At 42.8% G+C, this 26,815-nt stretch overlaps 1 protein-coding gene across 14 annotated transcripts; it reads right to left on the reverse strand.

Moving 5' to 3' along the window:
- Positions 1-131: 131 nt before the first annotated feature.
- Positions 132-13,906, reverse strand: LOC120285759. 14 transcript variants are annotated; one of them, XR_005544971.1, is made up of 11 exons: positions 12,409-12,431; positions 12,226-12,344; positions 11,819-11,844; positions 11,732-11,760; positions 11,595-11,678; positions 11,458-11,541; positions 11,321-11,404; positions 11,184-11,267; positions 11,044-11,128; positions 10,489-10,991; positions 9,676-10,416 (listed from the first exon to the last, which is right to left on the reverse strand). XR_005544971.1 is itself a non-coding variant. In XM_039298348.2 (6 exons), the coding sequence occupies exons 1-6, from the start codon at positions 12,423-12,425 to the stop codon at positions 2,537-2,539; spliced, it is 357 nt and encodes a 118-aa protein (XP_039154282.1). In that variant the 5' UTR covers positions 12,426-13,906; the 3' UTR covers positions 2,118-2,536. The 14 variants fall into 14 exon arrangements, 1 of the variants encoding a protein (XP_039154282.1); XR_005544972.2 differs by lacking the exon at positions 12,409-12,431 and having other exon boundaries at positions 11,044-11,122; positions 12,226-12,398; XR_005544973.2 differs by lacking the exon at positions 12,409-12,431 and having other exon boundaries at positions 12,204-12,398.
- Between the last annotated feature and the right edge of the window lie 12,909 nt (positions 13,907-26,815).

Genomic DNA, 26,815 nt, shown 5'->3' on the forward strand with positions numbered 1-26,815 from the left:
TTGCATTTATTGTAATCAAAGGCAAAATAAAGTTGTGGATGCGGAACAGAATTCATTCTGTCTCCGTACCTCCACCTACAAAGTTGAAAATATATAAATAGAAAAGAAATAAATAAAAAAAGGCTAAAGGCTCACTTACAGGTTATTTTATAAAGGGAAATGTCTTACATATAAATGGTAAAATCTAACTTATAACACCTACTGGATGATATAGACTGCGCAATCGAATTGCGCTATCCTGGCGAGATGGTGAATGCATCACTGGTGATCCGTCTCTCATTCCAAACTGATGGATTTGTGCCTGAAACAATCGCCGCTTTATGAAGGCTCCATCTGCCGCTTTGTCTGGCACTTCACCACCGTTTTTCCTGAAAGAAAGAGAATAATTTTTTAGTTTTCCTTCTCTTTTTTAAAAAAATACAATAAAATTTCATTCCTGAAAACCGGCGTGTTCCTGTAAAAGCACCTGAACTGCGGCGCTTGTTTTCCTTCCTGCCAAAATTGGGATGCCTGCATCAGGGCTGACGGACCCGAATGGCCGACGCCTGATACATGCTGGCATCACAGTGTAGGATGTGGTGATCAGTGACATTGGAATGTAAGATGACCAGGCCTGTTGGGAGCCTCGAGAATGATGCCAACTTGTCTCTCGCCTACCACTCCGATGTCAGCACAGCAGCAACAAGTAGCGCCCTCATTAATAAACGGGATCAGCAGGTGTAAACACATGCCCCAGCAGAAGCAACAACAAGCAGCTGCAGCAACAGCAGGGAGTTTTCTTGCCTCAACAGCCATTTGGAAATTTTGACGACCCGACTTTTTGTCTTGACCCTGGTCAACACACTGGAACAAATTAACAGCGGCGTTTTACCCTGGAAAGAAGAAAACTTGTATTATCCATCCATCTCTCACAGTTGTGTACCAAAAGTGCATTCCTGGCCAACCTAGCATGTCTCCTGGCAACTACGTTGGACTCGACGAATGCCTCCCTCCAGCTGCAGTTTGTATGCTCGCATCAGGGTAGACTGACCAGGCAGGCTGTTTCCACTCAAGCTAGCGTCTCCGTGGCGGTGTGGCAAACAGCAACAACGAACCGTATAATGGCGAAGACGACGACGATCCGGCCGGATAGCAGCTCAACGACGGCTCCAGGTCAGCACAGCCCGCCAGCCCGTAGCTATTACAGCAGCAATCAGCAGCGACGCACTCACCACCACCAGCGATGCAGTCGCCACCCGCAGCTACGCAGTCATCACCATCAGCAGAAACAGCAGCTACTCAGTCACAAACATCAGCAGCAATAGCAGCGACGCAGATGCCACCGACAGCAGCAACAGAGGCGACGCAGCCACCACCATCAGCAGCAGCGAAGCAGTTGCAGTTGAAGAACCCAAAACCACGGCATCCCAACTGCGACGGCCTTAATATGAGTCGCTACAAATGTACCCTAAAACAAAAACAAATATTAATGAAATTATAACAACTAACATAATACTTACCTCCAGAATTAACTGCAAACTTAAAAAACCCAAAACCACGGCATCCCAGCTGCGACGGCCTAAATAAGAGTTGCTACAACTGCACCTTAAAACAAAAACAAATATTAAATATAAATTATAACAAATAACTTAATACTTACCTCCAGACCAACCGCAAACTTGAAGAACTCAAAACCACGGCATCCCAGCTTCGATGGCTTTAATATTAGCTGCTACAAACATTAATCGCAAACTTTAAGAACCCAATTCCTTGGCATCCCAGTTGCGTCGGCCTTAATATTAGCTGCTACAAACATTAATCGCAAACGTAAAGAAATCAAAACCAAGGGATCCCAGCAGCGACGGCCTCAATATGAGCTGCAACAAATATTAATCGCAAACTTGAATAACCCAAAACCACGGCATCACAGCTACGACGGCCTCAAAATTAGCTGCTACAAAAGTACCTGATAACAAAAAGCAAAAATTTAATGCAATTTAAAACAAACATAATACCCACCTTCAGAATAGCCGACCTGAAAAATATACCTGAAAAACAACAAATAATGCAACTATATAAATAAACAAATACAAACATAATACTTACCTGCAAAAACCGTCCAGCCTAGGCACCTGAAAAATACAAAGAAAAAATAAAATACCAGCAGCAACAACAGCAACTACGCAGCCGCCACCGGCAACGGCAATAGCAGCGACGCAGCCACCACCAGCAGCGACGCAGGCACCACCAGCAGCGACGCAGTCACCACCAACAGCAACAACAGCAGCGACTCGGTCGCCACCAGCAGCGACGCAGCCACCACCACCAGCAGCAGCAGCAGCTACGTAGTCACCACCAGCAACAACAACAGCAGCGACGCTTTCACCACCAACAGCAACAGCGGCGGCGACGCAACCACCACCATAAGCAAAAACAGCAGCGGCGGCAGCGACAGCAGTAGCAGGGAATGGTTTCGGCCTCAGTCGCATACCTTGCCAATCGGTTGGACTTACGAACAGTCGCCGGCGTTTTCAAGAAACAAATCTGGATCATCTCATCAGGCCTGACGGGCCAGATTGTCCGATGCCTGGTACAGGATGGCATCTCCGCGGTGGCGCGATGAGCAGCGACGCTGAAAGAAATAATAATATTTTATTCTGCAGGGCCAAAAAGGAGAAAACTACAACACAATTTACATCAACAAAGGTAACATATGATTTCCTTTCCCTTTTCCAAGTTGTAGTGAGACCAGCTACCGAGAATGACCTGGAATACCGGCTAACGCGAAGCAGGGTATCGATAAAGATTCTGGCGGGAAAAATGCCAGAACATCGATTACCAGCTATATTGCTTTTACCTCCGATTTATCGAAGCCCAGGAGTAGTGAGACCAGCTACTGATAATGTCCAATGACATCGGCCAACGCGAAGCGATATATCGGTAACCATTCTGACGGGAAAATCGCCAGAACACCGATTACTAGCCGTGCTTTTTTCCCTCCGAATTATCGATAGCCCAATAGCCCGCCTAGGCTTCCCAACTAGAACGGCGCGTTAGTGGTGATTGAAAATCCGGCAGAGGCACCAGTGCAACAGCTAACCAAAGTGAACAAGACGGAACGCAGCATACAAAATGGACGGACATAATGGAGACCAAAGTGAAGGATGGGCAACAGTGCTATCTATCTCCTCGGATGATAGCAACTGCTCGTCGTCGCCGCCATCAGCCAGAGTCTCATCGCTGGAATCCTATGCCACAAAAATTTAAATTAGAATATATATCCACCCAAAACTGTTTCCCCTTAATACTACAAATTTTCTCTTATTAATTACTTAAGCTTAAAACTACTACTACTTATAACTTAAGCTTAAAACTACTACTACTCATAACTCAAGCATAAAACTACTACTACTTATAAAAATGTTAACTACCACAAGCTAAGTCTACTTAACGTAAAATCCTAACTCTAATCATGGCGCGAATAACTGCTGCCAAGCAAATCAAAATCGTCCTTGAAATTGTAATTTTTAAATAACTCTCTTAACCATGGCGAGCACAACTGCCGCCGATCCAAAACTGTAAAATGCCATAAATTGTAACTATATATTTTAACAAAAAATCAGAGTACAATAAAATGACAGCACCAACAGGCGCTGAAAATATTATAAAAAAAAAAAAAAAAACCGACAGCTCAGAGAAAAATCTGAGCTCATCCACCAAAATCGGACTTTATGCTTCTTCCCCTCCTTCTTATACACACACGCAAATAAATAAAACCACTGAAACAAATTTAGAAAGCTGCTCTAAATCTCCCGCGCTTGCTAATTCAAAAACGCAACTCAACAAAGCCAATGATATTGACAGTGGTGAAATTGCTCCACCACTTATACAAATTAACGAAAGCAAGCAGGAGGAAAGACCTAGTACAACTGTCAATGCTTTCTGGTCAATCTTTAACCACAAGCCGGTTGCTTCTAAACTTAGTTTAAGCAAGAAACCAACCAATCTCTCCATAAATACTGGGAAAAAAAGCATTTCCCCCCACCAAAGGAGTGCTTCTTTACGCCCCGATGCTCAGGGCGATTTAAAATTAAAATTAAAACCCAACAATAGATCCATGCCCACTGTGGGGAATTTAGCAACAGCTCGCACCCTTAGTCGGCCTGCTGCCAAGCGGGACTTATTTAAATCTCCGTCCAAGAGCCCAGACGAGCAGCCCATGAGTTTCTCGGAAGTGGTTGCTGGAACAGGTCCAATCTTTGTGGCACCTTCAGTTCCGGCTCCAACTACGAAAACCCCTGCCAAGAGGACTAATGACGATCTGGACTGCTCCAGTTTTAAGACGCCAAATAAACGTTTATGCGTGACCACCAATTTCAAGTCTCCCAGCATTTTCCCACCCCTCACCACACCCGTTTTCCAAAGCAAGGCAGCCAAATCTGTATATGAGGAATCCAAAACTAGGAATCGACTCTCACACCAGCCGTTACCCTGCAGCACCAATGCTCCTGCACGCAGCGCAACGACGGCACCCCCTCAAAATACAGAAGCTGAGCTGCCACCTTGGAAACTTGTGCCACTAAGCTGCAGAGCGCCACCCATACTCGTTGACGACGTCAAAGAAATTGTCCCGCTCCTGGAAAAGCTAAACTATACAGCAGGAGTCTCCAGCTACACTACCAGGGCAACTGAAGGGAACGGAGTCAGGATTCAGGCCAAGGACATGACCGCCTTCCACAAAATTAAAGATGTCCTTATAGCAAACGGCTTTCCTCTATTCACTAACCAGCCAAAGTCCGAGAGGGGCTTCCGAGTAGTAATCAGACATCTCCACCACTCCACTCCATGCTCGTGGATTGTCAAGGAGTTGCTGACGCTCGGATTCTCAGCGCGCTTCGTCAGAAATATGACGAACCCGGTTACAGGTGGCCCCATGCGCATGTTTGAAGTGGAGATCGTCATGGCCAAGGACGGCAGTCATGACAAAATCATCTCACTCAAACAAATCGGTGGGCAAAAAGTGGACATTGAAAGGAAAAACAGGACACGGGAGCCGGTCCAGTGCTACAGATGCCAGGGCTACAGGCATGCCAAAAACTCATGCATGAGGCCACCAAGATGCATGAAATGCGCTGGCGATCACCTGTCATCCTGTTGCACCAAGCCAAGAACCACCCCTGCTACCTGCGTCAACTGCTCTGGAGAGCACATTAGTGCATACAAGGGATGCCCAGTTTACAAGGCAGAAAAACAAAAGCTTGCGGCTAACAACATTGACACAAACAAAATACGTACAATTAAAGACGCAACTAAACATTTTTATAGACGTCAGGGCCCTCCTCCACGCAATAACACCCCTCGGCTGCCACATAGCTCAGCAATCCTGAGCAGATCAATCGCTGAAGCCCGCCAGGAGGCTGCCAGAAAGTCGGTGTTAAATCCTTTCCGTCAAAATATGAACGACAGAAGGCCACGTTATTCTTCCCACGACACTGCCATTCAAACCCGGCTGAATAAATGGCGCCGAAATATTAACAAGATACCCAAAAAGGGTAGGACAACCTCAAAACACAACGCAAAGCTAAGACTGGTATCCAAGACAAGCAATCCAGCGCAAAGACATCTGGAAAATTACCAGGACATGCTCCGAAAACAAAGGAGTGAAGATAATGACCAGGAACCTGAAAAAGGTAACTCAAATCCCATGCAAGCTAGCAATGACAGCCCTCCGACCACCAGCAGAGCTGCCAGAGCTAGTTTCAAACCAAGAGTTATTGATGTAGCCACACCATCGCCAAGAAACTCCAATCCATACATACAAAACGGCTTCTCGGACGACCACACAACAAACCTAGCAAATAGAGTCGACAACTTAGAGAAGAAAATTGACATTTTAATGGCCTTAATCATACAAGGAAGAAACAATAATCTGGACATGGACACATCCAATTAAATCTACACCTATTTATAAATATATTAACGATATCTATATCCGATGGAAAAGCGCACTCCAGTCAGCTCCCAAACTCGTGCACGGTCACCACCTTCCTCGACTCAGCTTAACTTTCCTGGAATACAAATTCAAGTAGATAACAGCAATAAAATATAAACAATACCCTCACCTCAACGCACCCGGATGAACAAGCCCAAGACAACGCACTCCAGCTGATCCTGACGAAACGATGAGGAGAAAATCAACCAGGACATAAAAGAAAAATCGGTAGATCGATATAAAAAGGATTAGTGTAGCAGAAACATGATGAATAAAAGGCGACTCGCTGCAGCAATTCATGCACAACGTCACTTACCTGAACTTTCTCGCCACACGGTCCCTGACAGTATCCCTCATCACCGATGCAATCTACCTGCAATGCAGCGCTGCAAAAGACGGGCCACAAAAGCTGCCTACGCTTCGACCAGGGCACCCAGCGCGGAGCTGCAAAATCCATCCTTCCTGCTACTCTCAAAATCCAGATCGACGAGCGCCTTCAAGAGCTGACGCTAAAACCTAAAAATAAAACAATTAACCATAAACAAACTAAACAAAACAATCAAATGCACTTACCTACTTGACCACAACCAACAGCTGTTCCACATCTAAAGCAACTGACAAGAGGTGGCGAGCGTCGCAAAAACAAAACGAAATCGCCAATTTTCGCGATTATAAACACAAAAAATTAATAATCCTAAGACGCCGTCTCCACCTCCTGATGCCACTGCACTAAAAAGGATCACTATCCTGGAGCCGACATCATATTAAAAAGAATCAAAATCCTTCTCCAAATTGTATAAATTTCCTCATTACTGTATTTTCAATGATTTCCTGATAATCTGTAAGGAAAGGAAAATTAATAAGAATATAATACAAAATTAATCAAGGACACACAGAAAATTGCAAACCTGACAGGCAAACCAGCAGATACAAAAATGCGACCTCACCCTGCCGACTACGCGCACGTAAATCATGAGACAGGCACCGCAAAAGCAAAACTAAATCGCCAACTTTCGCGATTTTAAACAAAAAAAGTTGACAATTTTACGATGCGGACTCCATCTCCTGATGCCAAAGCATAAATAATGACCATTTGCGTGGCGCTGATGCCACATTATTATGCTGCAAAACTTGTCCTTAAATTGCATATTTCTCCTCAGTTCTGTATCTTCAACGAATTTTCCGCTAACCTGTAATGAAAGGAAATCAAATAAGAATGCGATACAAAAATTATCAAGGACACTTAAATAATAACAAACCGAACAGACAAGGTAGCAGATGCTAGTAGACGGCTCCATCCTGCTGACGACAAGAACGCAGCTCCAGCTCCAAAGATTCCAACTATGGAAATAAGGGAACACAAGCTATTACTGGGAAATTTATATTAATAATGTAATACTTATCTAATTGCAAACTTGACGACTCCAAAACCGCTGCATCCCAGCTGCAATTATACAATAACAAAGGTCCTCCAAATTAGTGCTTACAAAACGTACCTGAAAAGCAAAAAGAAAATCAACGCAATTAAAATTGGAATACAATACTCACCCCAGCCAGACCTCCTCCTTAAGTACCTGAAAAAACAATAATAAACGCAATTATATAAACAACTAAATATAAATATAATACTTACCTTAAATTAAATTACACTCAATGTACCTGAAACAACAAAGATAAATGCAATCATAAAAAACAAATAACATATAATACTCACCAAACAATATTTTTACATCCATTTACATGCCTATAACGTTGCGACGGACCTCTGCTACAAATCTTGAACTGGCGGCCCCAAGCTGCCACTCCTGACGATACGGCCAAAAGACGCGGCGCACCTGGCTTCTCTCGGTGACAGACCGAGCCACAATCCTCACTGACGACTTCTCTGCCACAACGAGATGAACTCCACCACCATAATGCCAGCAGCTCTACAAAAACGCAATGACAGCTGCGCGGAATTACATTCTTGCCACTGATGATACAACTTATCTTCAACAAACGACGGAGGCGAGGGATGCTGAAACCGAGAACCTGCAACGCCGGCCGGACATAATTGTTGCAAGTGGCCCACTTCCAGCGGCCGCAACTGACCACTGCCAAAATGCATAAAACTTACCTGTGATGACTCCTGAGGCTCCCAGCGACGCGGTGCTCCTGTCCTTCTGATGGGGGTACCTGAAAAGAAATAAATAAAACAATGTTAGTCTAAAATTTTAATGTTTATTGCAAAATAATTTCATTTTAAAAATGTAAACAAAACATGCAAGCTGATAATGTTACCATTCATGTCATTGTCTGAAATCCATGCCTACAAAAATACTAACTTAACTTTAAATACTAACTTTGTCCAAGCCCCAAACTCACCCCAAGCTATGTTAAACTATAAATTCAAATTATTGTACCTATATATTACATTTATTTGTAATCAAAGGCAAAATAAAATTGTGGATGCGGAACAGAATTCATTCTGTCTCCGTACCTCCACCTACAAAGTCAAAAAAAATGCTTTCAACATACGCAGACGACACTATGATCCTTAGCTCAGACATAATACCAACTGCTGCCACAAGAAACAACGAAATCTACCTTAAGTCATTTTCCGACTGGGCGGACAAATGGGGTATATCAATAAACGCTGCTAAAACTGGACATGTCATCTTCACATTAAAAAACGACTTACCAAAAAATATAAAGACTATGAAGATAAAGGGTCAAACAATAAAGACTGAAAACAAACAATCATACCTTGGCGTAATCCTTGACAGCAAGCTAACCCTTAGTTCCCACGTCACAAAGCTGGTGGGCAAATACACTACAGCCTACAAGAAAATGACATGGGTCTTAAACGGAAGGAGCAAACTCCCTACAAAGACTAAAATGCTGATCCTTAAGTCAGTCCTGTCACCAATATGGCAGTATGCCATAGCAGCCTGGGGTCCCCTTGTTACGGATTCACAGATAAGACGGATTCAAGTTGAGGAAAATAAGAAAGTGAGAGACATATGTAGAGCGGGAAGATATACGAAAAACGAAACTATAAGGGACCGATTTGGAGTCAAAACAGTAGAAGAATTCTACCAACAGGCTGTCCACAGGTTCTCAGAAACCATAAAATCACACCCAAATATAGCTGTTCGCAGGATCTTCTCTAGGCACTTTATCCCGAACAGACTTGAAAGAAGCAGGCAGAGGTACTTGAAAATGACAAGGGACCATATCACCCTAAAACAGACTGGACAAACCCTCTCACCTAAACTTCTAAAAATCCCTGATCTAGATGACTGCAGAACCCTAAAAAAGCGAAAGGAGAGAGATAAAATAAGGCAAACACATCTAGTTGAACTCCCCACCCTGCTGAGACTAGAGGAAGAAGAGGAAGAGCTTAGAAAAATAAAAAAACAGGAAGAGATAGAAAGAAGGGAAAGGGAAAGCAAAAAGTGGCCTCCAGATAGATGGTGCGAATCAGAAATCAACCTATATAATAAGCAATATAGAAGGGGCGATCTAACCAGACAGGAAATAATAGAAATATTTAAAGGACAACCACTAAATGTACAGAGAATAATCTTACCCGACTACGAAGGAGACCAGGAACAAAATTAAAATAAATCAGAGAAAAGCAAAATACAGAATTAACGAAAACTGGCGGAAGGGGTGGCAAAATATATAAATAGAAAAGAAATAAATAAAAAAAGGCTAAAGGCTCACTTACAGGTTATTTTATAAAGGGAAATGTCTTACATATAAATGGTAAAATCTAACTTATAACACCTACTGGATGATATAGACTGCGCAATCGAATTGCGCTATCCTGGCGAGATGGTGAATGCATCACTGGTGATCCGTCTCTCATTCCAAACTGATGGATTTGTGCCTGAAACAATCGCCGCTTTATGAAGGCTCCATCTGCCGCTTTGTCTGGCACTTCACCACCGTTTTTCCTGAAAGAAAGAGAATAATTTTTTAGTTTTCCTTCTCTTTTTTAAAAAAATACAATAAAATTTCATTCCTGAAAACCGGCGTGTTCCTGTAAAAGCACCTGAACTGCGGCGCTTGTTTTCCTTCCTGCCAAAATTGGGATGCCTGCATCAGGGCTGACGGACCCGAATGGCCGACGCCTGATACATGCTGGCATCACAGTGTAGGATGTGGTGATCAGTGACATTGGAATGTAAGATGACCAGGCCTGTTGGGAGCCTCGAGAATGATGCCAACTTGTCTCTCGCCTACCACTCCGATGTCAGCACAGCAGCAACAAGTAGCGCCCTCATTAATAAACGGGATCAGCAGGTGTAAACACATGCCCCAGCAGAAGCAACAACAAGCAGCTGCAGCAACAGCAGGGAGTTTTCTTGCCTCAACAGCCATTTGGAAATTTTGACGACCCGACTTTTTGTCTTGACCCTGGTCAACACACTGGAACAAATTAACAGCGGCGTTTTACCCTGGAAAGAAGAAAACTTGTATTATCCATCCATCTCTCACAGTTGTGTACCAAAAGTGCATTCCTGGCCAACCTAGCATGTCTCCTGGCAACTACGTTGGACTCGACGAATGCCTCCCTCCAGCTGCAGTTTGTATGCTCGCATCAGGGTAGACTGACCAGGCAGGCTGTTTCCACTCAAGCTAGCGTCTCCGTGGCGGTGTGGCAAACAGCAACAACGAACCGTATAATGGCGAAGACGACGACGATCCGGCCGGATAGCAGCTCAACGACGGCTCCAGGTCAGCACAGCCCGCCAGCCCGTAGCTATTACAGCAGCAATCAGCAGCGACGCACTCACCACCACCAGCGATGCAGTCGCCACCCGCAGCTACGCAGTCATCACCATCAGCAGAAACAGCAGCTACTCAGTCACAAACATCAGCAGCAATAGCAGCGACGCAGATGCCACCGACAGCAGCAACAGAGGCGACGCAGCCACCACCATCAGCAGCAGCGAAGCAGTTGCAGTTGAAGAACCCAAAACCACGGCATCCCAACTGCGACGGCCTTAATATGAGTCGCTACAAATGTACCCTAAAACAAAAACAAATATTAATGAAATTATAACAACTAACATAATACTTACCTCCAGAATTAACTGCAAACTTAAAAAACCCAAAACCACGGCATCCCAGCTGCGACGGCCTAAATAAGAGTTGCTACAACTGCACCTTAAAACAAAAACAAATATTAAATATAAATTATAACAAATAACTTAATACTTACCTCCAGACCAACCGCAAACTTGAAGAACTCAAAACCACGGCATCCCAGCTTCGATGGCTTTAATATTAGCTGCTACAAACGTACCTGAAAACCAAAACAAATATTAATACAATTATAACAACAAACTTAATACTTACCTCCAGATTAATCGCAAACTTTAAGAACCCAATTCCTTGGCATCCCAGTTGCGTCGGCCTTAATATTAGCTGCTACAAACGTACCTGAAAAATTAAACAAATATAAAAGCAATTAAAACAACAAACGTAATACTTACCTCCAGATTAATCGCAAACGTAAAGAAATCAAAACCAAGGGATCCCAGCAGCGACGGCCTCAATATGAGCTGCAACAAATGTACCTGAAAACAAAAACAAATATTAATTCAATTATAACAACAAACTTAATACTTACCTTCAGATTAATCGCAAACTTGAATAACCCAAAACCACGGCATCACAGCTACGACGGCCTCAAAATTAGCTGCTACAAAAGTACCTGATAACAAAAAGCAAAAATTTAATGCAATTTAAAACAAACATAATACCCACCTTCAGAATAGCCGACCTGAAAAATATACCTGAAAAACAACAAATAATGCAACTATATAAATAAACAAATACAAACATAATACTTACCTGCAAAAACCGTCCAGCCTAGGCACCTGAAAAATACAAAGAAAAAATAAAATACCAGCAGCAACAACAGCAACTACGCAGCCGCCACCGGCAACGGCAATAGCAGCGACGCAGCCACCACCAGCAGCGACGCAGGCACCACCAGCAGCGACGCAGTCACCACCAACAGCAACAACAGCAGCGACTCGGTCGCCACCAGCAGCGACGCAGCCACCACCACCAGCAGCAGCAGCAGCTACGTAGTCACCACCAGCAACAACAACAGCAGCGACGCTTTCACCACCAACAGCAACAGCGGCGGCGACGCAACCACCACCATAAGCAAAAACAGCAGCGGCGGCAGCGACAGCAGTAGCAGGGAATGGTTTCGGCCTCAGTCGCATACCTTGCCAATCGGTTGGACTTACGAACAGTCGCCGGCGTTTTCAAGAAACAAATCTGGATCATCTCATCAGGCCTGACGGGCCAGATTGTCCGATGCCTGGTACAGGATGGCATCTCCGCGGTGGCGCGATGAGCAGCGACGCTGAAAGAAATAATAATATTTTATTCTGCAGGGCCAAAAAGGAGAAAACTACAACACAATTTACATCAACAAAGGTAACATATGATTTCCTTTCCCTTTTCCAAGTTGTAGTGAGACCAGCTACCGAGAATGACCTGGAATACCGGCTAACGCGAAGCAGGGTATCGATAAAGATTCTGGCGGGAAAAATGCCAGAACATCGATTACCAGCTATATTGCTTTTACCTCCGATTTATCGAAGCCCAGGAGTAGTGAGACCAGCTACTGATAATGTCCAATGACATCGGCCAACGCGAAGCGATATATCGGTAACCATTCTGACGGGAAAATCGCCAGAACACCGATTACTAGCCGTGCTTTTTTCCCTCCGAATTATCGATAGCCCAATAGCCCGCCTAGGCTTCCCAACTAGAACGGCGCGTTAGTGGTGATTGAAAATCCGGCAGAGGCACCAGTGCAACAGCTAACCAAAGTGAACAAGACGGAACGCAGCATACAAAATGGACGGACATAATGGAGACCAAAGTGAAGGATGGGCAACAGTGCTATCTATCTCCTCGGATGATAGCAACTGCTCGTCGTCGCCGCCATCAGCCAGAGTCTCATCGCTGGAATCCTATGCCACAAAAATTTAAATTAGAATATATATCCACCCAAAACTGTTTCCCCTTAATACTACAAATTTTCTCTTATTAATTACTTAAGCTTAAAACTACTACTACTTATAACTTAAGCTTAAAACTACTACTACTCATAACTCAAGCATAAAACTACTACTACTTATAAAAATGTTAACTACCACAAGCTAAGTCTACTTAACGTAAAATCCTAACTCTAATCATGGCGCGAATAACTGCTGCCAAGCAAATCAAAATCGTCCTTGAAATTGTAATTTTTAAATAACTCTCTTAACCATGGCGAGCACAACTGCCGCCGATCCAAAACTGTAAAATGCCATAAATTGTAACTATATATTTTAACAAAAAATCAGAGTACAATAAAATGACAGCACCAACAGGCGCTGAAAATATTATAAAAAAAAAAAAAAACAAGACGGAACGGCATACAAAATGGACGGACACAATGGAAACCAAAGTGAAGGATGGGCAACTGTGCTATCTATCTCCTCGGACGATAGCAACTGCTCGTCGTCGCCGCCATCAGCCAGAGTCTCATCGCTGGAATCCTATGCCACATCAATTTAATTTAGAATATACATCCACCCAAAACTGTTTCCCACTAATACTACAAATTTTCTCTCATAAAATTACTTAAACTTAAAACTACTACTACTTATAAATATTTTTAACTACCGTAAGCTAAGGCTACTTAACGTAAAATCCTAACTTAAATCAGGGCGCGGATAACTGCTGCCAAGCAAATCAAAATTGTCCTCGAAATTGTAATCCTTAAATAACTATCATAGCCAAGGCGCGCACAACTGCCGCCGATCCAAAAATGTAAAATGCCATAAATTGTAACTATATATTTTTAAAACAAAAATCAGAGTACAATAAAATGACAGCACCAACAGGAGCTGAAAATATTAAAAAAAAAAAAAAAAAAAAACCCCAAGCTATGTTAAACTCAAAAATTCAAATTATTGTACCTACATATTGCATTTATTGTAATCAAAGGCAAAATAAAGTTGTGGATGCGGAACAGAATTCATTCTGTCTCCGTACCTCCACCTACAAAGCTAAAAAAAAAAAAAAAATCCCCACAGACGACTTCTCTGCCACGAGACGAACTCCACGACCATAATGCCAGCAGCTCAATTAAAACGCATTGACGGCTGCGTTGGACAACTCTTCGCAACTCCTCTTCCTGACGACCGGCAATATGCATCTGCAATACAAACGAACTCATTAAACAATTACATAAAACTGCCATTGACGATATAACGGATCTTCACCAAACGACGGCTGCGTGGGATGCCGCAGATGAGAACAAATCACCTGCAACTTGTTGCAAGTGACTCGCTTCCAGCGGCCGCAGCTGACCACAGCCAACTTACAACAAAACTTACCTGTGATGACTCTTGAGACTTCCCAGCGACTCGGTGCTTCCGTCCTTCTGGCGGGGGTACCTGAAAAGAAATAAATTTTACAATGTTAGTACTAAATTTCAATGTTTTTTGTAAAATCATTACAATTTATTAATGTAAACAAAACATGCAAGATAATAATGTTACCAGTCCATGTCTCTGTCTATAATCTAAGCCTTAAACAAAAATACTAACTAATTATTAAATACTAACTATGTCCAAATCCCCAACTCGCCTCATGCAATGTTAAATTCTAAATTCAAATAATTGTACCTAAATATTGCACAAAATGTAATCAAAGGCAAAATAAAATTGTGGATGCGGAACAGAATTCATTCTGTCTCCGTACCTCCACCTACAAAGTTAAATGTCTCCGTACCTCCACCTACAAAGTATAAAAATCTCCGTACCTCCACCTACAAAGTTAAACTCTCACGCGCAAACTAAACTAAACTCGTTCGTCAATAGACAAATTATTTGTTATAAATTGTCTCCGGCCGCAAAGTATTAAACCGCGACAACTATTAACATTCAGTGGTCTAACGAAAACGAACAATAAAACAGTAATTGTGCAACCGCGAAAAGACGCCGCCTCAACCAAAGGAAAGGAGAAGAAACGCAGAGAGAAATGAAGAAAGTACACCTGGAGAAATTTTAGAAGAGAAGGAGGAATTCCAAAGCAAATCGACGATAAACTGGAGAACACTATTAAACCAAAAATCCAGGGTATTTATACCACTACAATTATCGCAAAAAATTTATAAATTTTTAAATATAAATTTTTAAATATAATAAAAAAGAAATATGTCCAGTTCTGACCACCTTTTCTCTGAAGACGAGGTACTTTCAATTTCCTCTAGCGAGCGATCTTCCCCAATTCATGTTAATATTTCACCTATGTCTCACGGGTCTGGCAATTCCCTGGTTAATACCGTCAATATTAACCTGAAGAAATTGCCTGCAAATCGAAATAAAAGCCCAATTAACTCTTCTTGGGTAGCCTTTAATTTCTTTAATTCCCTTTCTCTAAATATGAAAGAGAATATAAATGCCAAAAATGCCCAAAGAGACCCCCTCTCGATCACCAATACTGCTGCAGCCAATGTTGGCGCCAAAAGCAGCATCTCGAAGGGGAAATCGCCATCTTCTCCTCCACTCTCTTCACAAATACACAAGCGAAATTCACTCCCCACAATGACTCACACAAACACAGCCGCACTCACAAACACCGACGCTACTCAAAGAGAGTTCAAATCCACCACAGCGACCTGCACTAATGCAGCTGCAGCCACTAATACGGACACAGAATTAAGAGGCGCCAAACCGAGCGACGCTATGGGAAATTTCCCCTCTCTCCCACACACCGACAGCGCAGAGAAAAATCTCAGCTCATCCACCAAAATTGGACGTAATGCTTCTTCCCCTCCTTCTTATACACACATACAAATAAATAAAGCCGCCGAAACAAATTTAGAAAGCTGCTCTAAATCTCCCGCGCTTGCCAATTCAAAAACTCAACCCAACAAAGCCAATGATATTGACAGTGGTGAAATTGCTCCACCACTTATACAAATTAACGACAGCAAGCAGGAGGAAAGACCAAGTACAACTGCCAAAGCTTTCTGGTCTATTTTTAACCCTAAACCGGACACTTCTAAACTCAGCCTAAGCAAAAAACCCACCATTCGCTCTGTAAATACTGGGAAAAGAAGCATTTCCCCTCATCAAAGGAGTGCTTCTTTACGCCCTGATGCTCAGGGTGATTTAAAAATAAAATCCAACAACAGACCCATGCCCACAGTGGTGAATTTAACAACAGCTCGTACCCTAAGTCGGCCTGCTGCCAAGCGGGACTTATTTAAATCTCCGTCCAGGAGCCCAGACGAGCAGCTCATGAGTTTCTCGGAAATGGCTGCTGGAACTTGTCCAATCTTTGTGGCACCCACAGTTCCGGCTCCTCTAACGAAAACTCCTGCCAAGAGGACAAACGATGATTTGGACTGCTCCAGTTTCAGGACGCCAAATAAACGATTATGCGTGACCTCCAATTTCAAATCTCCCAGCATTTTTCCACCCCTCACCACACCCGTTTTCCAAAGTAAGGCAGCCAAATCTGTATATGAAGAATCCAAAACCAGGAATCGACTCTCACACCAGCCGTTACCCTGCAGCACCAATGCTCCTGCTCGCAGTGCAACGACGGCACCCCCTCAAAATACAGATGCTGAGCTGCCACCTTGGAAACTGGTGCCACTAAGCTGCAGAGCGCCACCCATACTCGTTGACGACGTCAAAGAAATTGTCCCGCTCCTGGAAAAGTTAAACTATACAGCAGGAGTATCCAGCTACACTACCAGGGCAACTGAAGGGAACGGGGTCAGGATCCAGGCCAAGGACATGACCGCCTACCACAAAATCAAAGATGTCCTCATAGCTAACGGCTTTCCTCTATTTACCAACCAGCCAAAGTCCGAGAGGGGCTTCCGAGTAGTAATCAGACATCTCCATCACTCCACTCCATGCTCGTGGATTGTCAAGGAGTTGCTGACGCTCGGATTCTCAGCGCGCTTCGTCAGAAATATGACGAACCCGGCTACAGGTGGGCCCATGCGCATGTTTGAAGTTGAGATCGTCACGGCCAAAGACGGCAGTCATGACAAAATTATCTCACTCAAACAAATCGGTGGGCAAAGAGTGGATATTGAAAGGAAAAACAGGACACGGGAGCCGGTCCAGTGCTACAGATGCCAGGGCTTCAGGCATGCCAAGAACTCATGCATGAGGCCACCAAGATGCATGAAATGCGCTGGCGACCACCTGTCATCCTGCTGCACCAAGCCAAGAACCACCCCTGCTACCTGCGTCAACTGCTCTGGAGAGCATATTAGTGCATACAAAGGATGCCCCGTTTACAAGGCTGAAAAACAAAAGCTTGCGGCAAACAACATTGACACAAATAAAATACGTACAATTAAAGACGCAACCAACAACTTTTATAGACGTCAAGGCCCTCCTCCACGCAATAACACCCCTCGGCTGCCACACAGCTCAGCAATCCTGAACAGATCAATTGCTGAAGCTCGCCAGGAGGCTGCCAGAAAGTCGGTGTTAAATCCTTTCCGACAGAATATGAATGACAGAAGGCCACGTCTTTCCTCCCATGACACCGCCATTCAGACGCGGCTGAATAAATGGCGTCGAAACACTAACAAGATACCCAAAAAGGGTAGGACAACTTCAAAAAACAACGCAAAGCCAAGACTGGTATCCAAGACAAGCAACCCAGCGCAAAGACATCTGGAAAATTACCAGGACATGCTCCGAAAACAAAGGAGTGAAGAAACTGACCAGGAACCTGAAAATGGTACTCCAAATCCCATGCAATTTAGCAACGACAGTCCTCCTACTACCAGCAGAGCTGCCAGAGCTAGCTTCAAGCCAAGAATTATTGATGAAGCCACACCAACGCTAATAAACTCCAATCCTGAATTACAAAAAGGCCTCTCGGACGACCACACAACAAACCTAACTAATAGAGTCGACAATTTAGAGAAGAAAATTGACATTTTATTGGCCTTAATCATACAAGGAAGAGATAACAATCATGACATGGAAACATCCAATTAATCCTACATCTACTTATAGTTATATTAACGATATCTATATTCGACGAAAAAGCGCACGTCTGTCTGCTCACAAACTCCTCCACTGTCATCACTTTCCTCGACGCAGCCAAACTCATCTGGAATAATAATTCAATTAGTGGATACACAAAAATAATAAACAATACTCTCACCTCAACGCGCCTGGATAAACAAGCCCAAGACAACGCATTCCAGCTGATCCTGACGAAACGATGCGGAGAAAATCAACCAGGACATAAAAGATGAATCGGTAGATCAAAATGAAAAGGATTAATGTGGCAGAAACATGATGAATAAAAGGCGACTCGCTGCAGCAATTTATGCACAACGTCACTTACCTGAACTTTCTTGCCACACGTTTCCCGATTAGTATCTCTTATCACCGATGCAATCTACTTGCAGTGCTGCATTGCAATTGACGGGCCATATAAGCTGCCTACGCTTCGCTCAGGGCACTTAGCGCGGAGCTGCAGAATCTATCCTTTCCGCTACTCTTAAATTCTCAGATCGACGAGCGCCTACACTAGAGACGCTAAAACCTGAAAACAAAACAATAATCCAATAAGAAAACAAACAAAGCCAATCAAATAAAGCACTTACCTCAATAAACACAGCCAACTGGTGATCCAGCGCAACCAACAAGAGAAGACGAGCCCTGCAAAGAAAAACAAAATCGCCATCTTTCGTGATTATAAACAAAATAAATTGACAATCTTACAACGCCGTCTCCATCTCCTGATGCCACTGCACCAACAAGGATCACTATCCCGGAGCTGACATCATATTTAAAAGAATTAAAATCCGTCTCCAAATTGTAAAACTTTCACAATACCGTCTTTTCCAATGATTCCCCGAAAATCTATAAGGAAAGGAAAATTAATAAGAATATAATAAAAAATTAATCAAGGACACACAGAAAATTACAAACCTGACAGGCAAACCAGCAGACACAAAAATGCGACCTCATCCTGCCGATGACGCGCACGTAAACCAGGAGACGGGCCCCGTTAATGCAAAACAAAATCGCCAACTTTTGCGATTATAGATACAAAAATCTGACAATTTTACGATGCCGTCTCCACCTCCTGACGCCAATGCATAAATAAGGATCATCTGCGCGGCGCAGATGCCACACCTTTATGCTGCAAAACTTGTCTTCAAATTGTATACTTCTATCCTGTTCTGCATTATCAACGAACTCTCTCCTAACCTGTAATGAAAGGAAAATAAATCAGAATGTATACAAAAAGTACTCAAGAACACGTAAATAATAACAAACCGAACAGACAAGGTAGCAGATGCTAGTAGACGGCTCCATCCTGCTGACGACAAGAACGCAGCTCCAGCTTCAAAGACTCCAACTATGGAAATAAGGGAACACAAGCTATTACTGGGAAATTTATATTAAAAATGTAATACTTATCTAATTGCAAACTTGACGACTCCAAAACCGCGGCATCCCTGCTGCAATTGCACAATAACAAAGGTCCTCCAAATTAGCGCTTACAAAACGTACCTGAAAAGCAAAAAGAAAATCAACGCAATTATAATAGCAATACAATACTCACCCCAGCCAGGCTTCCTTCTTAAGTACCTGAAAAACAATAATAAACGCAATTATATAAACAACTATATATAAATATAATACTTACCTTAAATTAAATTACACTCAACGTACCTGAAACAACAAAGATCAATGCAATCATAAAAAACAAATAACATGTAATACTCACCAAACACTATTTTTACATCCATTTCCATGCCTACATCGTTGCGATGGACCTCTGCATCAAATCTTGAACTGGCGGCCCCAAGCTGCCACTCCTGACGATACGGCCAAAAGACGCGGCGCTCCTGGCTTCTCTCGGTGACAGACCGAGCCACAATCCTCACTGACGACTTCTCTGCCACAACGAGATGAACTCCACCACCATAATGCCAGCAGCTCTACAAAAACGCAATGACAGCTGCGCGGAACTACATTCTTGCCACTGATGATACAACTTATCTTCAACAAACGACGGAGGCGAGGGATGCTGAAACCGAGAACCTGCAACGCCGGCCGGACATAATTGTTGCAAGTGGCCCACTTCCAGCGGCCGAAACTGACCACTGCCAAAATGCATAAAACTTACCTGTGATGACTCCTGAGGCTCCCAGCGACGCGGTGCTCCTGTCCTTCTGATGGGGGTACCTGAAAAGAAATAAATAAAACAATGTTAGTCTAAAATTTTAATGTTTATTGCAAAATAATTTTATTTTAAAAATGTAAACAAAACATGCAAGCTGATAATGTTACCGTTCATGTCATTGTCTAAAATCCATGCCTACAAAAATACTAACTTAACTTTAAATACTAACTTTGTCCAAGCCCCAAACTCACCCCAAGCTATGTTAAACTATAAATTCAAATTATTGTACCTATATATTACATTTATTGTAATCAAAGGCAAAATAAAATTGTGGATGCGGAACAGAATTCATTCTGTCTCCGTACCTCCACCTACAAAGTTAAAAATAAGAATATAATACAAAACTAATCAAGGACACACAGAAAAATGCAAACCTGACGAGCTCATCCTGCCGATGAAGCGCACGTAAATCAGGAGACAGGCAGCGCAAAAGCAAAACTAAATCGCCAACTTTCGCGATTTTAAACACAAAAAATTGACAATTTTAGGATGCCGTCTCCATCTCCTGACGCCAAAGCATAAATAAGGATAATTTGCATGGCGCAGATGCCACATCAAAATGCTGCAAATCCTGTCCTTAAATTGTATATTTCTCCTCAGTTCTGTATCTTCGACGAATTTTCCGCTAACCTGTAATGAAAGGAAATTAAATAAGAATGCGATACAAAAATTATCAAGGACACATAAATAATAACAAACCGGACAGACAAAGTAGCAGATGCTAGTGGACGGCCTCATCCTGCTGACGACAAGCACGCAGCTCCAGCTTCCAAGACCACAACTATTGAAACAAGGGAACACAAGCTATTACTGGGAAAAATATAATTATAATATAATACTTATCTAATTGACAACTTGATGACTCCAAAATCGTGGCATTCCAGCTGCAACAACACAATAACAAGGGCCTCCAATTTAGCCCTCACAAAACGTACCTGAAAAGCAAATAAATCAACGCAATTAAAAAAGCAATAAAATACTCACCCCAGACTAGCTTCCTTTTTAAGTACCTGAAAAACAATAATAAACGCAACAATATAAACAAATATACACCAATATAATACTTACCTTAAATTAATTCCACTCAATGTACCTGAAACAATACAAATTAATGCAATCATAATTAACAAATAGCATATATAATACTCACCAAATACTATTTTTGCATCCATTTCCATGGCTATTCCGTTGCGGCGGCTCTCTGCTACAAATCTTAAAACGGCGGCCCCAAGCTGCCAATCCTGACGCTATGGCCACAAGACGCGGCGCACCTGGCTTCCTTCGGTGACAGACCGAGCCACAATCCTCTCTGATGACTTCTTCGCCACGAGACGACTCCACCACCATATAGACAGCGGCTCTCAAGAAATGCAATGACGGCTGCGTGGGGCAACTCATTGCAACTCCTCTTCCTGACGAACGGCAATTTTATCTGCAATATATTCAAACAATTGCATAAAACTGCCACCGACGATACAACTGATACTCACCAAATGACGGCAGCGATGGATGCCGATACCAAGAACAACTAACCTGCAATCGCCGGCCGGACAAAATTGTTGCAAGTGGCCCACTTCCAGCGGCCGCAACAGACCACTGCCAAAATGCAACAAAACTTACCTGTGATGACTCCTGAGGCTCTCTGCGACGCGGTGCTCCTGTCCTTCTGATGGGGGTACCTGAAAAGAAATAAATAAAACAATGTTAGTCTAAAATTTTAATGTTTTTTGCAAAATAATTTCATTTTATAAATGTAAACAAAACATGCAAGCTGATAATGTTACCAATCATGTCAATGTCTGAAATCCATGCCTAAAAAATACTAACTTAAAAAATTAATACTAACAAACTATGTCCAAGCCCCAAACTCACCCCAAGCTATGTTAAACTCAAAAATTCAAATTATTGTACCTACATATTGCATTTATTGTAATCAAAGGCAAAATAAAATTGTGGATGCGGAACAGAATTCATTCTGTCTCCGTACCTCCACCTACAAAGTTAAAAAAAAACCTACAAAGTTAAAAAAACCTAAAGGGGAAAATTAAATAAAATAATTTAAATAAACAAATAAAATAAATTAAATAAATAAATCAATAAACAATTAAATTAAATTTATTTAATTAAGACAAACGCGCCTCGCTTGCCTATTACTTTCACGCGCAAACTTAAATTCGTTCGTCAATAGACAAATTAATTGTTATAAATTGTCTTCCGGCCGCAAAGTAATAAACCGCGACAACAATTAACATTGAGTGGTCTAAAGAAAACGAATAAATAAACAGTAATTGTGCAACCGCGAAAAAAAACCGCGAAAAGAAGCCGCCCCAACCAAAGGAAACCAGGAGAAGAAAAGCAGAGAGAAAGGAAGAAATTACACTTGGAGAAATTTTAAAAGAGAAGGAGGAATTCCAAAGCAAAGAAACGAAAAACCGGAGAACACATTAAATCAAAAATCAAGGGTATTTATACCACCACAACTATCGCAATATTTTTATTTTTTATTAAAAATAATATATATTAACAAAATAAAAAATAAACATGTCCAGCTCTGACCACCTTTTCTCTGAGGACGAGGTGCTTTCAATTACCTCTAGCGAGCGATCTTCCCCTATTCATGTAAATATTTCGCCTATGTCTCACGGGTCTGGCAATTCCCTGGTTAAAACGACCAATATTAACCAGAAGAAATTGCCTTTAAAACAAAAGAAAAGCCCAATTAACTCTTCTTGGGTAGCCATGAATTTCTTTAATTCCCTTTCTCTAAATATGAAAGAGAATATAAATGCCAAAAATGCCCAAAGAGACCCCCTCTCGATTACCAATACTGCTGCAGCCAATGTTGGCGCCAAAAGCAGCATCTCGAAGGGGAAATCGCCTTCTCCTCCATTCTCTTCACAAATACACAAGCGAAACTCACTCCCCACAATGACTCAAACAAATACAGGCGCATACACAAACACCGACGCTACTCAAAGAGAGTTTTTACCCACCACAGCGACCTGCACTAATGCAGCCGCATCCACTAATACGGACACAGAATCAAGAGGCGCCAAACCGTGTGAAGCTATGGGAAATTTCCCCTCTCTCCCACACACCGACAGCTCAGAGAAAAATCTGAGCTCATCCACCAAAATCGGACTTTATGCTTCTTCCCCTCCTTCTTATACACACACGCAAATAAATAAAGCCACTGAAACAAATTTAGAAAGCTGCTCTAAATCTCCCGCGCTTGCCAATTCAAAAACGCAACTCAACAAAGCCAATGACATTGACAGTGGTGAAATTGCTCCACCACTTATACAAATTAACGAAAGCAAGCAGGAGGAAAGACCTAGTACAACTGTCAATGCTTTCTGGTCAATCTTTAACCACAAGCCGGTTGCTTCTAAACTTAGTTTAAGCAAGAAACCAACCAATCTCTCTATAAATACTGGGAAAAGAAGCATTTCCCCTCACCAAAGGAGTGCTTCTTTACGCCCCGATGCTCAGGGCGATTTAAAATTAAAATTAAAACCCAACAATAGATCCATGCCCACTGTGGGGAATTTAGCAACAGCTCGCACCCTTAGTCGGCCTGCTGCCAAGCGGGACTTATTTAAATCTCCGTCCAAGAGCCCAGACGAGCAGCCCATGAGTTTCTCGGAAGTGGTTGCTGGAACAGGTCCAATCTTTGTGGCACCTTCAGTTCCGGCTCCAACTACGAAAACCCCTGCCAAGAGGACTAATGACGATCTGGACTGCTCCAGTTTTAAGACGCCAAATAAACGTTTATGCGTGACCACCAATTTCAAGTCTCCCAGCATTTTCCCACCCCTCACCACACCCGTCTTCCAAAGCAAGGCAGCCAAATCTGTATATGAGGAATCCAAAACTAGGAATCGACTCTCACACCAGCCGTTACCCTGCAGCACCAATGCTCCTGCACGCAGCGCAACGACGGCACCCCCTCAAAATACAGATGCTGAGCTGCCACCTTGGAAACTTGTGCCACTAAGCTGCAGAGCGCCACCCATACTCGTTGACGACGTCAAAGAAATTGTCCCGCTCCTGGAAAAGCTAAACTATACAGCAGGAGTCTCCAGCTACACTACCAGGGCAACTGAAGGGAACGGAGTCAGGATTCAGGCCAAGGACATGACCGCCTTCCACAAAATCAAAGATGTCCTTATAGCAAACGGCTTTCCTCTATTCACTAACCAGCCAAAGTCCGAGAGGGGCTTCCGAGTAGTAATCAGACATCTCCACCACTCCACTCCATGCTCGTGGATTGTCAAGGAGTTGCTGACGCTCGGATTCTCAGCGCGCTTCGTCAGAAATATGACGAACCCGGCTACAGGTGGCCCCATGCGCATGTTTGAAGTGGAGATCGTCACGGCCAAGGACGGCAGTCATGACAAAATTATCTCACTCAAACAAATCGGTGGGCAAAGAGTGGATATTGAAAGGAAAAACAGGACACGGGAGCCGGTCCAGTGCTACAGATGCCAGGGCTTCAGGCATGCCAAGAACTCATGCATGAGGCCTCCAAGATGCATGAAATGCGCTGGCGACCACCTGTCATCCTGCTGCACCAAGCCAAGAACCACCCCTGCTACCTGCGTCAACTGCTCTGGAGAGCATATTAGTGCATACAAAGGATGCCCCGTTTACAAGGCCGAAAAACAAAAGCTTGCGGCAAACAACATTGACACAAATAAAATACGTACAATTAAAGACGCAACCAACAACTTCTATAGACGTCAAGGCCCTCCTCCACGCAATAACACACCACGGCTGCCACACAGCTCAGCGATCCTGAACAGATCAATCGCTGAAGCCCGCCAGGAGGCAGCCAGAAAGTCAATGTCAAATCCTTTCAGACAAAATATTAACGACAGAAGGCCACGATTTTCCTCGCATGACACTGCCATTCAGATGCGTCTGAATAAATGGCGCCGAAACTCAAACAATATACCCAAAAAGGGTAGGAAAACCTCAAAAAATAATGCAAAGCCAAGACAGGTTCCGAAGACAAGCAACCCAGCGCAAAAACATCTGGAAAACTACCAGGACATGCTCCAAAAACAACGGAGTGAAAAAAATGACCAGGAACCTGAAAAGGGTAATTCAAATCCCACGCAATTTGGCAATGACAGCCCTCCGACCACCAGCAGAGCTGCCAGAGCTAGTTTCAAGCCAAGAATTATTGAAGAAGCCACGCCATCGCCAAGAAACTCCAATCCTTACTTACAAAAAGGATTCTCTGACGACCCCACAAGAAACTTAGCAAATAGAGTCGACAATTTAGAAAAGAAAATTGACAGTTTATTGGCCTTAATTATTCAAGGAACAGATAACAATCTTGACATGGATACATCCAATTAAAGTTACTCTTACTTATATCTATTCTAACGATATCTATATCCGACGGTAAAGTGCACGTCAGTCTGCTCCAAACTCCTTCACGGTCATCAACTTCCTCGACGCAGCCCAATTTTCCTGGAATACTAATTCAATTAGAAAATGGCAAAAGAATATAAACAACACTCTCACCTCAACGCACCCGAATAAACAAGCTTACGACAACGCACTCCAGCTGATCCTGACGAAACGATACGGAAAAAAACCAACCAGAGCCTAAAAGACGAATCGGAAGATCGATATGAAAAGGATTAGCTCGGCAGAAACATGATGAATATAAGGCGACTCGCTGCAGCAATTTATGCACAACGTCACTTACCTGAAATTTTCTTGCCGCACGGTCCTTTGAAGTATCTATTATCACCGCTGAAATCTACTCAAATTGATGCTCTGCAAAAGACGGGCCAACAACGCTTCCACCTCGTCGATCAGGACACTCTGCTGCTCCCATAAATTTCCAGCTTGAAGAGCGCCAACAGCGAGTTGACGCTAAAACCTAAAAGCAAACAATCAACAACAAATTAAATAAACAAAATAAAATCAAATAAAGCAAATACCTCACCCACGGCAGACATAGCTTACCCACATCCTATGCATTAGACAAGAGGAGACGGCTCCACCAAACGTAAAACAAAAAAGCCAACTTTTTGCCTCTTAACACAAAAAAATTGACAACACTACGATGCCGTCTCTACCTCCTGATGCCATAGAACAAATAAGGATCATGTGCGTGGCGCTGATGCCACACCAATTCACTGCTAAACTTGTCCTTAAATTGTATATTTTTCCTCAGTTTTGTATCTCCAACGATTTCTCCGCTGACCTGTAATGAAAGGAAAATAAATGAGAATGCGATACAAAAATTACTCAAGGACACATAAATAATAACAAACCGGCCAGACAAGTAGCAGGTGCTAATAGACGGCTCCATCCTGCTGACCACAAGCACGCAGCTCCAGCTTCAAAAACTCCAACTATTGAAACAAGGGAACACAAGCTATTACTGGGAAATATATATTTAAAATATAATACTTATCTAATTGCAACTTGATGACTCCAAAACCGCGGCATTCCAGCTGCAATAGCACAATAACAAAGGTCCTCCAAACTAGCTCTTACAAAATGTACCTGAAAAGCAAAAAATAAAATTAAAATCAACGCAATTATAAAAGCAAATACAATACT

This window comes from Drosophila simulans, unplaced genomic scaffold (assembly GCF_016746395.2).
Source record: "Drosophila simulans strain w501 unplaced genomic scaffold, Prin_Dsim_3.1 Segkk97_quiver_pilon, whole genome shotgun sequence".
Classification (NCBI taxonomy): Eukaryota; Metazoa; Arthropoda; class Insecta; order Diptera; family Drosophilidae; genus Drosophila; species Drosophila simulans.